This window comes from Lacerta agilis, chromosome 4, assembly GCF_009819535.1.
Source record: "Lacerta agilis isolate rLacAgi1 chromosome 4, rLacAgi1.pri, whole genome shotgun sequence".
Lineage (NCBI taxonomy): Eukaryota > Metazoa > Chordata > Lepidosauria > Squamata > Lacertidae > Lacerta > Lacerta agilis.
The window spans coordinates 16167457-16183199 of NC_046315.1; the positions used below are offsets into that span (position 1 = coordinate 16167457).

At 47.1% G+C, this 15743-nt stretch overlaps 1 protein-coding gene across 1 annotated transcript; it reads left to right on the forward strand.

Moving 5' to 3' along the window:
• The first annotated feature begins 87 nt into the window (after positions 1–87).
• Positions 88–15346, forward strand: CEP57 (centrosomal protein 57). Its single transcript, XM_033146156.1, has 11 exons — positions 88–281; positions 3073–3232; positions 4517–4696; positions 6879–7000; positions 8517–8633; positions 9685–9762; positions 11128–11247; positions 11435–11515; positions 12193–12419; positions 13631–13775; positions 15139–15346. The coding sequence occupies exons 1-11, from the start codon at positions 252–254 to the stop codon at positions 15343–15345; spliced, it is 1467 nt and encodes a 488-aa protein (XP_033002047.1). The 5' UTR covers positions 88–251; the 3' UTR covers position 15346.
• Positions 15347–15743: the final 397 nt, after the last annotated feature.

Below are 15743 nucleotides of genomic sequence, written 5' to 3' on the forward strand. Positions count from 1 at the left end.
ACCGCCGCGGCTCTGTGACGCAAACGTGCCGTAAAAGGCAACGCGGGAGGGGCAGGGAAATGTTGCTCTTGGGCGGGGCAAGGCGAGGCTCCGTTGGCTGCTTCACATGCCACTCAACAGAGTGGCCTTGTTGGCGCGGCCGCGGTGTTTGTGGAGCAGCTGGAGGAGGCGGGAGGCGGCAGTAGCCTCCGCTCTCCGGGCCCCGCCGGCCTTAAAGGGACAGGCGCTCTCCGCGGGCGCCCTTTTACGACATGGCGGTGGCGGGGGACCCGGAGAACACGGTGAGCCCGGAGGGGAGCCTGATGGAGCGGCAGGCCCTGAAACCACCTCTGGTTTCCCCTTACGTCTGTGCGGGAGGTTGGGCCGGGCTGCTCAGGGCGGGGGAGGGGGATTCTCGGCGCTGACACAGCAGACCCTGAGCCTTTTCAGCTCTCAACGGTATTCATTTTGTTGCACTTGTACCCCGCCTTTCTCCCCGCGAGCTCAAGGCGGCGGGCGAGTTTCTTTTCTTCCCCGTTTTATGCCTGCAACAACCCCGTGAGGTAGGGTAGGCTGAGAGAGAAAGTGTGACTGGCGCAGTGGCTGGAGTGGGGGATTTAAACCCTGGTCGCAATATTTGCCGGAGGTCAATAGTCGGGGTTCTGCAGGGCATTAAGCACCCACTTCCACTGGCCTGGTATTTGAGATCTCTCCCCCCCCCCCAATATCAGTTTCTGCAGCTTTCTGCAGCTTCTTCCACAGCATCTCACATCGCGTTTTGGATATCTTCCAAGTTCTCTCCATCACTCTCTGCAGTTAGCTTCCTGGCTTGCTCAGAAGCCCGCACTGTTAGTTTAGAATTGTAGAGTTGGGTTATCTGGTCCAACCCCCTGCAATGCAGGACTCCTGCCCACAGCCATCCCTGGGTTTGCTGGAACCACCAACCTTCTGCTTAACAGCATTGACCCCATTTCACCACAGAGGGCCATCCCCTGGTCTTTCAAAATTGCAGGGTCCCCCGTGCTGATGCTGCTTTACTCTCCCATCATCTCTTTGCCAAATGCCCTACAAATGTCCCTAAGAATATAGGAAGAATCTGCTGGGTCAGGCCAGCGGCCCTTATAAATGCAAGGAGCCGCAGAAAGAGGGAGGAGGGAGTTGAAATAGAAAATGTTTAAACTATGGTTACCTCCGGGTAAAAGGTGGTATATAAATTCGATAAATGAATGAAAAATAAAAATTAAAAGAAAAAGGCCAGTGGCTCGTTTAGTCCAGCATCCTCTTATCACAGTCGGCAACCAGATAGATGTCTATGGGAAACCAGTGAGCAGAACATTAGCACAAGAGTGTTTTCATCTCCTTTGGTTTCCAGTAACTAGAATTCAGGGCCATGCCTGTAGACTCCTGGTGTTTAATTTTTGCAGTCAGTGAGAATGACTACAATTCCTATCAGACTTAACCATGGGCCATGCTATGCTGTGTCTGATGGAAACTGGAGTCCAACAACATCTGGAGAGCCACATGATAGCCACTGTAGCTCTTCTAAGTTAAGTGTGCATAGGGTTGGCCCATGGATTCATGCCCAAAATATATTAGCTGGGAGCTATGCTCCCTTTGACTCCTTTCTGGAATCTCTGAGATTGTGCGGTCAGACTACTAAAAATCCTCAGCCTCCTACCTCTTTCTTTGTATTGTCTCCATGCTTTCAGGGGCTCGCTTGAGTGCTTTTGCAGAATGAATAATTCTGATTAGTTTCTCTCATCTACTCCCTGTCTTTTAAGTCTCCAGTTTCGTATTCCAGGAGAGAAGCTTGGTGACAGTGTTGCATAGGGACCAGCTCAGCAGCATATGGAAACTAAGCATTTATCACTTAAATCGGACTCAGGTTATGGGTGTGCACAATAAGCCACAAAAGATTCATGTGCTGCCCTCTGCCATGTGGACTAAGCCATTCACTGAGGGTGTGTAGGAGGCAGGCAAAGGAGTTGAAAAATAGCTACAATGAAAGAGTGATCATGGCAGCTCACTTGTAAAGGTAATGGGACCCCTGACCATTAGGTCCAGTAATTTCTGACTCTGGGGTTGCAGTGCTCATCTCGCGTTACTGGCCGAGGGAGCCAGCGTACAGCTTCCGGGTCATGTGGCCAGCATGACAAAGCCGCTTCTGGCGAACCAGAGCAACGCACAGAAACGCCGTTTACCTTCCCGCCAGAGCGGTACCTGTTTATCTACTTGCACTTGGATGTGGTTTCGAACTACTAGGTTGGCAGGAGCAGGGACTGAGCAACGGGAGCACACCCCCGTCGCGGGGATTTGAACTGCCAACCTTCTGATCAGCAAGCCCTAGGCTCTGTGGTTTAACCCACAGCGCCACCTGCGTCCCCTAGCTCACTTGTAGCCATGCCCAATTTGACATCACAATCCTTTTAATGTTTAATTGCAACCATACTTCCAAATGAGACAAAGAGGGGCTTAGTAGCCTGTTCATCCACATGTACCTCATTGGTAGTCCAAAAGAAAGAACTACCAGCTTTTTGTAACTCTTCTGTGCCTGATCACTTAGACTAGACACTTACTTATCAGAGGCGATCAGATTTGGCTACCTACAAGCTGACTTGGAATCAATCTGAAGTTGTTTGGACACTTCTGAGCAAGCAGGGCTGAGGGACACAGTCATAGCACGGGTCGAGTTTGTTGATTGTATCGGGGAACTCAGGATAATGTTCCTGGCCAGGTCTTATCTCTGATTACCTTTCTATCTTTCCTTTCCTCCAAGGGACACCTGTAGAATCCTGCATTGCAGAGGTTTGACTAGGTGGTCCTCTGGGTCCCTTCCAACTCTATGATGCTAAATATTCTCCATTACCCTAGTCTGCCACTGAAACCACTGTGCCATACTTGTTTGTTGTTTTCTGTCATGCTGCTCCTGTTGGCTATGTGGTGAACTCTTTCTTAGGTTTTCCTAAATACCATCAAGCTTTTTGGACACTCATTCTAATTTCACTCTGAAAACTCAGATTGGTCTTTCTGGACTGGTGAGGCATCTTCTGTGTCTATTAGACAGCTTAACTGATCATTTCCACCTCTTTCCAGGGTGCTGCTTTCCGTACAAGTCACAGGTCCTCATCCTTCACAGATGGGCTTTCAGCAGCATCGTTTACGGAGTACCCTAGGCACAAACCTTTCATTAACTCTGACTTGCGACGACCTCCTGCCAAGCCAGTAATTGCATATCCAGAGAGTAACAGCAGAGGTAATGATTTGACTTGGAGGAATTGGGATAGCGTTGGGAATAAGTTTGCAGAAGAAGAAGTGTGCATGCACACGAAAGCTCATACCAAGAACAAACTTAGTTGGTCTCTAAGGTGCTACTGGAAGGATTTTTTTTTTTTGACTATGGCAGACCAACACGGCTACCTACCTGTAACTTAAAAAAGCATAGAATATACACAGTGTTTCTGAAACTTGGGTCCCCAGCTGTTGTGGGGCTACAATTCCCATCATCCTTGACCACTGGCTTTGCTAGCTAGGGATGATGGGAGTTGTAGTCCCACAACAGCTGGGGACCCAAGTTTCAGAAACACTGCCGTAACAAAACTTCCAGGGAAGGAGAAATAGCAATATAATATCAGGAAGGTCTTGCTCAGGGCAAGCTTTAGTGCCAAAAGTCCAGCGGTCACATTTCAAATGTAAGGCTGTGCCAATATCCATCCAATTTATTGAAAAAATTCTTTCATCTGTGAAAGCAGCTCTCCTTTTTTCTGCCTCGTTTTCAAAGTACTTTATCATTCCTTTAGAATTTGGGTGGGTGGGTGTTGTGTTTTGAGCTTACCTGGTTGCTGGAAGGTGGCCAAGGGGGGTATGTATGCTTTCCTTTCCAGTAACCATTTCTCCAGCACTCCTTAAGCCTCCCTCACTGCCCGCACATCCTGTTTGACAAAAGCGCAACGGGAGGAGCCACCTTGAATTGGAGAGCGGACACCCAGGGAGGCTGCAGAGTACTGGGGAGATGATTTGGAGAATGAAATAAGGGGTATTCATAAGCACCTCACAACCACCACACCAATCAGGTAAGCATAATGAAACACACCACACTCCACCCATGAGAATTTCACTGCGATTTTCTCTTCCCCATCCCACTTTGGATTATTTTTATTGCTTTTTTCTTTTTTAGTGGTGGAAAATGGCTGGGGGAGAGGGAGGGAAGAACATGGGGCAGATTTTCAGCATAGTGCTAATTAAAATATCTAAGATTCACAGAAAACTGGATTTTGTTGTAACTTCATCAGATGTATAGCCTACCCCTCTGTCCAAGGAACTCGAAACAACATATATCACCATATCCCATCTGGGCTTCAACAACCAGCCTTGTGAAATAGCTTGGGACTTGCTCAGGTCCACACATTAAGCTTCACAGCTGAACAGTCTTTGAATGCCGCTTTACGCAGTCTTAAATCCAACCCTGTATCTGCTGCGTCACGCTAGCTCATTAATAGCTGGTTCTAATTGTATTTAGCTTTGTTGTTGTTGTTGTTAGCAATATTCTCAGCTCTGAAGAACCTGCAAGAGAAAATACGGCGGCTGGAGCTGGAACGGATTCAAGCAGAGGAGAGTGTGAAATCTCTGGCCAAGGAAACCTCAGACTATAAGAAAGTGCTGGGCGAACAGCTGATGGAAAAAGAAGCGACAAAGTCTGAGGTGTCCAGGAAAAATGAAGGTGTGCAAATGTCTCCTTTGCTCAACTACAAATTAATAATCCTAAGGGTGTTTGGATGAGCCCCCTTAAGTTATCCAGTGAGGTCACTTCCCATCACCCAGTATGTATGCTGGCCAAAGTGTACACCCGCCCCCCCCCCCAAATCTGTGCATCTGGACAGCATGTGAGCCTATCAGGATCCTCTATAGTTGTGGAGGTACCCTATGGCATGCGTGTAAGAGGGAGAAGCAAGAAGCAAAGGGGTAGAAGAAACAGGTTAATGTCCAAAAATTTACAGTCCAAAGCATTTTGGTGCATTGAAGAGGATTCTGGCAGTGGAAGTGTTTTCCAACAATCCAACGCCCGGTCTATCTGGGGCAGATGTATGCTATGTGATGCCTAAAGCCAAGATGCTCTGAAAGAGGTGGGGGAAACCATTTATTTTTGCACATTGCCTTCTTCAGATCCAAAAAGATCATTATTCTGCAAGTAGCAGCTGTTCACTTAGAATAAGGGTAGGCAGCCAAGTGCCATTGAGACCTTCTGGGTTATAAATTCCCATTGGCCAGCATAACCAGTGGCCAGGGACGAAGAGAGGTGTAGCCCAGGACTTCTGAGGGGCACCAGGATGCCTAACCCAACTCAGCATGCTGAGCTCGTCCTACACAACCACACGGATGTACATTTGAGGGGAGGATCAGTTGTGATGAGCAAGCTGCCTTTCAGGGGAGCTTGCCTGCTGTTTGAGATCTCCTCCTTCAGGAGAAGCTTCCAAGGAACCCTGGATCACCCTGAAATACAGTTTGAAAACCCCTGTGTTGGAGAATCTGTGTCGTTAAGTCAAGGTTGAAGAGATCTATCCAGGAGCCTTTACTGTATTGGTAGCCTGATGGAATTAGAATGCACAGCCTAGTTCCAAAAAAAATAGTCCAGTTACCATGATACCTGATTGTTCTTACTTGTTGTGGAACTGACAGATAGATGTCTTTGTATGGCTCCCATTGTCAGCGTACGGCTGAAGTTGGGAGTATGGCTGCGCTTCAGCTGCTGCTCGTTCTCCGCTCGCCTCTTCTGTGTTGAGGCACATCTGTAGGTGGTTTGAGTATCTCAGCTTTGGGCTCTGCATAGTATATATCTGACGCACGTATGTATGGCATTTTATCTGCCCCATTGGTGTTCAGATGCATGCTTCCTCCACTCCATTTCTTGGGGCATTTAGAATTTTGAAGAGCCCGTCCTTGCTTATTGTAGGGCTGGGCAATATCTGCTTCCCAGCATCATAATATACTGCCGATATGGCGGTATATTATGACGTCAGAAAGGAGGCGCGGAGGAAGAAGGTAGTTGCTGGCCACGGAGACAATTGGCATCACCGTGCGCAGTTTCTGCCTCTTCCTGGCGAGGTCAGATAGGCGGCGCTGCCCTGGGCAGAGCACATCAGCTGTGCTGTTGCATGGTATGACACCGCAGAGCCACCAGCCTCCCGGGAACTTCTAGCCACGGCTCACCCTAATGATAATCTCTCACCGCGCAAGCGATGGCTACTGGAAGCCGCTGTTTGGTTCGGTGCGAGGAAGAACGGAGGAAGGAGGCAGCCTGCCAGCGCTTGTGCAGCCAGAGAAAGAAAACGAAGATGTTGGCTGGCAGGCAGGCAAACCCCACTCCCGAGGTCGGTGGCTAGGCTGTGGAGGGAGGGAGGGAGGGAGTGGGCGAGCATCAGGTGCCTGAGGGAAGTGCGCTGTGCTGGCTGTGAGTACATTGCCTGATCGGAAATTCTGAAATCGCTTTTGTGATTTTAACTTCAAACAGGCTTCAAGCAGCATATCAATACATTGCCTAGGCCTAGTCTACTAGTTGCTTAGGGCTGTAGCCAACTAAATTCTTCATGGAGCAAACCCATTGAAATTAATGGACCTAGGTTGGACTTTTCTGAAATTTTAGTGATTTACTCTGAGCGGTAGGGTTGTATCCATTGTTAGTCCCACTTCGACCCATTGAAATTGATGGACACGACAAACGTAGGCCCACCAATGAGTCTACCCTGAATACAGCTGGCAATGCCCCATAGCTTGTAACCTGTATAGTCCTCACAGGGTCCATTATTAGCATTGGGACTGTAGTGTACACACCTTCATATTCCTAGGTCTGGAAAGGACTGGAAATTTACAGATGTGATAGCCATCTCTCATTGACCTCCCTACAGAGTTGGCAGCTCAGCTGGCAGGTGCAGAGACTCGCTGCAGACTTCTGGAAAAGCAGCTGGAATACATGAAACAAATGATTGCACAGGCGGAACTTGAAAAGACCACTGTCTTGCAGAAGCAGGTACGTTGTCTGCCTTGGTGTCCTCTGGCTGCCTTTTTAAAAAAATCATTTTTATTAATTTCCCAATAAAAACAGCCAATTAACAAATCCATCAAATCATGATCATAATCCAATTAAAAATAAACTAAAAAAAAAAAAACCAAATTAAAATCCTAATTATTAATTTTTCCGGGCTTCCCATAGTCTGGACCTCTGAAGTATATCTCCAATATTTTCGTTCCTGCCTCCTTCTTCTTGTTCTCATATTTTCCACATTCCGATCTTGATGCTTTAAAGTTCTCCGTCCCTGGCTATGCGATTCTCAGTCATGTCAGAAATCATATATCCTTTCATCCACCGGGTACAGCTTTATTTGTGTATATATATTTTTTCAACTGTCTATTTGCCAGCGCAGCTTTTCCTGACTTTCCTGACTTCCAATCTTCCAGTCTGGGCTGTTGTCCAAGTCTATCATTTGAAGTTTAAAGTTTAATGATGCAGCAACTCCCGAGTTGTTAAAATATTCCAGTCCAGGCTGTTGTCCAAGCCTGTCGTTTGAAATTTAATAACACAGTAACTTCCATGTTGTTAAGTTATTACTGTTCATAATGATTTCCTATCGTTAAATTGTTGAGCATACTGTTTGCAATATTTCAGTGTAAATGAACTGTATTCCACAGATATAAGTCATTTGGTGATCAATCAGCTTTCCTGGAGACCACACAAATCCCCCCTCTGGGCCCTAGAAGGGGGGTTGCTAGACATCCATTTAGCCTTCTCTCTTGATCATAATGAAGAAATTCTGAAAACAGATGCACTGTATGTTATCCCAGATTGTTGTCTCAAGTCATTATAAAGTCAGCTAGCAAGTATTTCCCACTTCCCTCAAAAAAGGGAGAAATTCTCATTTTCCCATGCTGTATCATATTAAGTGCCATCTTGTTTCTTCTTTCATCTTTATCAAGTCTTTCAAGTCTAAATAAAGCTGCGCAATTGAATACTTAATTATAAATAGAAGTCCATCTGTACTTTTTTTTTTTAAAGGTTTCTTAATGAGGCTTGGCATAGAAAAACAATTGTTGGTATTGAGAAGAAAAAAAAGAACATGCCAATCACCTCTATAAATCCAAACATCATGATGAGAATTTCTTTGAAGTCTGAGCTTAAACACCAGGGACTGTGCAGTTCTGCAGGTTTTTTACTCAGGGGCGGAGCAAGGGTGTGTGTTGGGGGCGGTCCACCCCGGGTGCCACCCTGGAGGGGGTGACACTTTGGACGCCCCCCCTGCAACGCCCAAGCTGAGCCCCGCCAGCCAGTAAAAAGCCTCGCTCCGCGGCTTGCTCATGGTTTGCTGCTGCTCTGTAGCACACATGTGCTGTGTCGCTACATAGCGGCGCATGCGTTGTATGTAGCAACGCTGCGCATGCGCGCTACGGAGTGACACCCTGCCCCCAGGTGCCCCCAGGTTTGCCGCTCCGCGTGGCCAAGTGGCTTCTTTCGCCACTGCCATGAATAACTTTCCTCCTTCACTTTCCAGGCCACATTAGAAAGAGAGAGAATCCTTGATCAATCGCATGTGACATCTAAATTGGAAAGGTTGGATCTGCTTGAGAAAGAATATGAAAGGCTTACATCAATGCAGTCTCATGCAGAGGTAGGTTGTGTTCATTTGGATGCCCGAGACCAGGTTTGTGCTCATTGTGTATGCTCAGCATTCTTGTAATGTAGCGATGTGACCTTCCAGATGTTTCTGGGCTACAAATCCCATCATCCCTGACCATTGGCCATGCTAGCTGGGGTGGATGGGAGAGTCACAACTTGCTAAATTCCTGTCGTCACCATGCCCCACTAATGGCTGGCCATTATTGGTCTGATATGAAAAGGGCTTCCTTAGTGTTTGAATCCACTCAGTTTCTATACTGGAACTTGGAGCAGAGATACATAAATGAACTCAGTGAGACTTACTCCCAGAAAACCGTGTCTAGGGTTAGCAGTCTGAAAGCTACAGTATTGTGTTTCTGCCATTTTAAAGGTAATAATGGCACGTTTTGAGTTCTAAACACTAGGATACGTTTTATCCTTCCTTTTATTCATATGCAAATGAAATCAATTAAATTCATTTGATGAGTTGATATATTTCTTCAATCAGTTGGCAGCCGTACTAAATAGGGTAATGTTTAGATTTCTTCTGCTGCTGTAGTTTTCTGCATGAGAACCTCTGAATCCCAAATTCTGCTGCAAGAAAACATGAATTCTGCTCACAAGAAATCCAGGATGCTAAGCCCCAAAATGAAGCTATGCCACATTTATTTAGCTTAATATGGTGTGTCTTACACTCGTATTTAGATTCCACTCCCCCCATCATGCCACCTATTTTGATTTTTGTAAATTTAGTTCTATTCTAGATCCCCCTAGTGGTTGAATATAACTGCAGAGATAGCCATGCCTCCTACTTTTGTGAGCTGTGGCTTTTTATTGTGTATTTGTTGCCTTTGTATCCTACTCCGGGAAGGTCAGAGCAGAGCTTACTCCCCAGCAACCCTGAAAGGAGGCTAGATCATTTCTTCCCCTTAAAAGAAAGAGGGTGGGCTTAGAACCAGGCTAACCCCAGACAGAACTTTGCCTACAGGACACCCCACTGGAGGCAGGAGGCGAGACTAAATTGGCTGTTGGGTGATTTTAGGTTTTGCTTTTGTTTAAACTAGAAAAAAATGAAAGAGCTGGAAGAGAAGCTCCTGGAGGAAGAACAAGCGCGGAAACGGGTGCAGGAAAAAGCGGCAGAGGCAAGTCCTTCCAATTTCTGGCCTGAATTTCTCTGCAGAGGAAAGAACTCCTGAGGGCATGTGGGATTTGTAATGCATTTGAGGCCTCCTTGCAGAAACATGGAATGATCAGAAACTTCACTCTGTGCGTAGGCTACAGTCATGGTAGAATTTTTTTCAGAAGATTGCAAGGATATGTCCAGACACAAGGTACTGGGTAGCATAAGGTCTTGTCTGCAGGCCTGCTAGTGGGCCAGTTATTGTGGCCTGCAGATTATTATTATTAATTTTAGGACACTGCAGCCATTTTTAATTGAAAACCTGCATCCAGTTTGTTGGGATAGAACTCCCCATCTCCGGCCTTTAATGTAAATGCCTCCAATTACATGCAAGATATACATATAGATATTTGTGTATCAGTTCCATGCAGGCTTCTCCAGCCTAGTGCCTGAATTTGTGCTACAATTCCCACCATTCCTGACTCTTGCCCATGCTGGCTTGAGTTGCTGGGAGCTGGAGTCCCAACAACATCTGGAGGGCAGCAGGTTGGGAGAAGTTTGATATAGAAGCAGTGGAACAGGAGTTTGGATAGCACATCTGGGTTCCCATATAAGGTTCTGGTACCATTCAAGGGCAGGCTAGACTTTTGATGGGAAAAAACCAGGGCTGGGATGAATATCTAATAATATTGCTTTGCACAGTAAAAACAAGACACACTATATACACCCTATAAACAGTTGCCTTAAGAAGTCCTCTCTCTGAGCCCAGAGAGGGTTTTAGCTTTCAGAATCCTTGCTTGGACAAATTCCACAAAGCAAGAATGAAGTCCGGTTGCCAAAGTCCTGCAACTACAGTTCTTCGTCCAGTTTTCCAACAGTCTTTGGAGCTTCAGATTCTCTCCCAACAGTTTCAATGTGTCTCCGCACATCTCCACGATTTGTCTCCCCTATTCGTCTCCATGCAGGAATGCTGAAAAGTGGGCCTCTTAACATAGGCCGGCTCTGCATGCCAGGTTGCATAGCAGCAGAGATAAGGAATCACAAGCCCTCTGCAGCTGCATTTTAGGAAGGAACATTCTTCCCAGCTTATGGAAGAATTAACACTTTCATCAACAAATTGATGCCTGTGGCTGAATGTTTAGCAGTTCTGGACTGTGTCAGGGATGAGGAGCTTCCAGCCCTTGAAATATTGTTGGACTACGGTTCCTATCCCCCGACCATTGTTATACTGGCTGGGGCTAATGGGACTTGGGAGTCCTGCAACTTTTTTGGGGTGACCTATCTGTGGGCTGTGCCTTAGCTGGCAAACCAACCCCCCCCAACTTCATCTTCTATTATTTTGAATTAAAGAAAATAATAATAATAATCCCCAGGTTTATCTTGGCAGCTTCAGACTGGTTTGGAGAAGAACAGACAGTTGCTGGAAAAACAAACACAGCCTCCTGTGCTGATGGTAGAGCCTTTGAAGCCAAAGAAGATCAAGAAGAAAGCAAAGCAGATGGAAAAGGTACATCACTGGCGCTAAAACAGCTTAGATCGCATCCCTGTTTACTGTGGAACCCTCCAGTGCTGTAGACTCTGCTCTTTATTGGCTGTAGTTTCGCCCATCATCAGTTCTGGCTCCTCCCACCATTTGCTGCCACCCTTGATTGAATTAATTTCTTCTAATGTGAGAGTTTCTCTTCTCTCTTTAGAATGACCCTGGAATGGTTCACTGCCACGCACAGCCTCACTATAGGCTGCGGCTGGGGGATGTGCCTTTTGTCGCTGGAAAGGTAAGGAATCAATGACTTCCCAAGCCCTGATAACTGAATGGAGGGCTCTGTGTTCAGAGACAATACTAGGAAATGGGGTTTCAAGGTACCCTAGAAGCCACCTGGTCCAACCTTCTGCTCGGGGCAGAGAATTTTGCAGCCACGGCATCCCTGAGAGTTGGCTGCTCAACCTGTGCCTCATCTCCAGCAAAGGAGAGCCTGCCACCCCCAGAGGCTGTCTCTTCCATAAGCAAACAGCTGTTTCTCCTAATGTTCAGCTGAAATCGGCTGTCCTTTCCACCCACTGGTTCTTCTCCACTTTCTGGGCAACATGTTGCTGGCATTCATCTGTCTCGGGAGATGGAGGAGGAGTGTGCCTTTGGAGGCGAGGTCAAGCTGTTGGATGGTTGCAGCTCCTGCTGTGGCTGTAGAGGCTGATGTGGGAGAGACATGTTTTGCTGCAGCTGGGGCAGATGAAGGCGCCCAGCTGTGGGTCTCAAACCCTCCGTGAGTTAGGCTCTGCACAAAGGTGTTGGAAGGCTGCTATTGCAGCTCCCTTTAATTTCCTGCCCCAAAGTCCTAACTCCGTATAAGCCAGTGTTGTATGTACTGATGCACATCCGTGGTACATTTTGCTCAGCGTTCAATTCCCCAGGTCGCCTTTATCCTCTTCACCTTTCCCCTCCCTTTACTTTCAGTCCACAAGCCCCAGCCACTCCGTGGGAGCCAACGTTCAGCATGTGCTGCACCTGATGAAGCATCATTCGAAAGCCCTTTGCAATGAGCGCGTGGTCAGCAGTGTCCCCTTGAGCAAGACGATGGGCAGAGGAAGGAGGAATTCCAGCTCTTCCATTTCTTCCACGTCCCAGGGAGACCTCTCCGAGGTGCTGTTGACGTTGCAAGACGAACTCGGGCAGATGAGCTTGTGAGTCAAAACACTTGCGCACCTTGCGGATCTTCTGAGTCTGTTCTGCTGTGTGACTCTCGATTCCGGTAGCCACCCCAAAGACCCCCCTAAGCAGAAGCGCAGGTCATCCTTCACAATTCTATCTGTATGTAGTTGGAAGTAAAGTCTATGTTACTTGCTCTCAGGGAGAGGAGCATTGGATCACAGCCTTGGAGTGTCAAAGGAAAACTGCTAGGGCCATTTTGACAGCTGGGTTGGGCAACCCACCTGCCAATCGCCAGGCATCACAATGATCCCAGATGACCCAAAATAATGTATTTCCTTTGTGAGCAGGCTGGATTGGAAGAGCCTTGCATTGCCGACTTGAAATCAAGCTTGGCAATGCAAAGGAATATTTGTGCACACAGCAAGCCTTGCTTGGGGAACTCCAAAGCATCAGCAGTTCTCCCGGGGCTTGCTGTCGCTGCTGATAGTGAGCCCCACTTGGCAAGGAATAACGGGAGCACACTTCAAGACATCCGGTTGTTTCTTTGCAGATGCGTCCCTACCTGTTACGACATCACAGATGATGTCACATGTAGGGCAAGTGGGCATGGTTTGGGGAAAAGGGCCTCTATATGATGATGAAGAAAAGGCACTCTGCACATACCCAGAGACACTCTTTATTGGGTTCCTGGAACTGGAGAGGGGGCAAAGCAAATAAAGTGACGTCCAGAAGAAGAAAAAGCATGTCCCAAGTGACGTGCTACTGCAAGAAAGTTGACTAAAATCATAGAATAGGACCATCCTGCCCCTGACAAGAACCCGTTAAAATGTAGCATGGTAGCTTTGCTACGGTAAAGCATCAGTTTGGGGTTTTGCCTCCCCACCCCATGCAAATGCACTAAAAGACAGACTTCTTGGCCTCATTGTAGCCACCTCTCTTTCCCTGCCATTCCTAACGATGATGGATAACCCACAATTTAATCCACCAATTCTGTTTTCCTCCAATCTATTGCAAACACCCTTTTTATCTAAACGTTGGTAAATGTGCTTATTCACCTGCCTGGTAACCAGTCGAAAAAATAATATTTTTTTGTCACTGGTTTAACAGCCCTAGATTTTGAAGTTGGATTGTTTCCTCTACTTGCAAAGTGACTCTAATAATGTATATGAAACATGTTCTTAGCAAGCAAAAAACAAGTTTAACCCCTCCCCCCGCCACCCTGAATCTTTCTATTACATGTAAGTGATCACCAGCAGCTAGTAAAACTCATCCATGAGGCTCCAACGATTGCCGTAAGGGAAGACCTGGAGAGGGAGCTGGAAGTGTTGGTGAAGAAGATGGAAGCCAAGGCAGAACAGATCTGTAAAATCCAGAGGCATCGGGCGCGGGTGAGTTGCCCTTCTGCCTGAGTTCAGGCACCTGGAAAGAAGGAATCATTACACACACACACCCAGATGATGCTGGACTACAACTCCCACCATCCCTGACCATTGGGGCTGATGGGAGTTGAGCAGCTCGATTGTTTTGTATAATAGGCGGCAGCACAATGCAGTGCCCTATTGGCCATCCTGGCACGAGAATACAGCAGATAAAGGAGGTGCATCTGAGCTTGTTCTCTCTCCTCCAGGGAAGGAGGAAGCTGTGGCTTTCCAGATATTGGACTGCCAAGAACAGCAGCCAGCAAGGTCTGGGGTGCTGGAAGTTTTACTCCAGCAACATCTGGAGGGCCACAGGTGCCCCAACCCTACTCTGCTCTGACCGGGCAGCAGCTCCAGATGTTTTTGGACTCCCATTGTCTGGCCATGCTGGCTGGGTCCAAGTTCAGCATTGGTGGGCTGCAGGTTCCCCTTTTTCGATTTAATGCACTTATATCCCACCTTTCAAAGTGTGAATTGGTCCATTGATGAGTATTTTCTACTAATATGCACTGCTTAAGAGATTTGTTTTTCCATTAAGCCATATATAATTTTTTGCTAAATAAATAAAAACCTAACAATGAATTTAAAAATTGTCCAGTAGCACCTTAAGAGACCAACTAAGTTTGTTCTGGCTATAAGCTTTTGTGTGCATGCACACTTCTTCAGATATGAATCTACGAGTGGTATCTGAAGAAGTGTGCATGCACACGAAAGCTTATACCCAGAACAAACTTAGTTGGTCTCTAAGGTGCTACTGGACAATTTTTTATTTCGACTGCGTCAGACCAACATGGCTGCCTACCTGAATCTAAAAATGAATGTCAGGGTGGCTTAGAGCCATAACTCAACGGTAGAACATCTGCTTTGCTTGTACAAGGTCCAGTCTCCAGGTAGGACAGCTGGGATAGCTCATTTTGTACAGCATGAGACTCTTAATCTCAGGTTTGTGGGTTTGAGCCCCACATTGGGCAAAAGATTCCTGCATTGCAGGGGATTAGACTAAAAGACTCTTGTGGTCCCTTCCAACTCTACAATTCTATGACCACTGAAATGTTGAAGAGCTGCATGGACCAATGGGTCCAACTCTGTATAAGGCAGCTTCCTATTAAAATAACATCTAGAACAACCTATGGTGGAGGGAGGAACATGTTATGGTAGAATAGCTGTGGAACATAACAGGTGTGTAGAATATAGTTTTCTCAATGAGAAGAAGAAAAATCTCTCTCCCCGCAGAGTTGGTGAAGGGGACTGGAGGGAAGGAAGAATATTCCTGAGGTTAAAAAGCAGGCCATTCTGAAATGCCCTCTCCCCACCTCCTTTTTTGACCTCGCAGCTGGCGAAGCAGAAGAGGGAAGGCAGGCTCTCTTGTCCTCAGCAGCCAAGTAGAGGCTGTGAAGCGAAAACGAAGGTCAACCGGGTGAAAGACGCCGGCCTGAAGAGGAGACCCGGAGAGCAGGGCAAGAAGAGCCTGCAGTTGCTGAGGGAAATGCAAAGCATACAGACCTCCCTTCAGAAAGATGACAACAGTTGGGACTACTGAGAGGCGCCTTGCGTGTGTGATTGTTGTTGTGTTTTTTGCACCTTTTCCGGCTTGCTGGCTCCAATCTCAGCTGCCTTCCTTGCCGGGCAAGACTCCGGCTTTGCTGCACTTTCTAAACAAAAGCCCCTCGTTCCCCACCTGTGGGCCCGATCACATTACACCCCCTAATCCTGATGCAGATTGGGGGGGGGGAAGGGAAGAAATAAGATAACCCTTATTATTCTTGTAGCACGTTACCAATCCTTTTGCTGTGAACCATTGTATTCTCCTTACCCTACAACTCATGCAATGGCGATTTTCTCTCTCTCTCTCTCTCTCTCTCTCTCTCTCTCCCCCCCCCCCCCCGCCACTCCACAGAAGAGGGTATGATGGAGGCATATTTGTCTCTGGTATGCAGT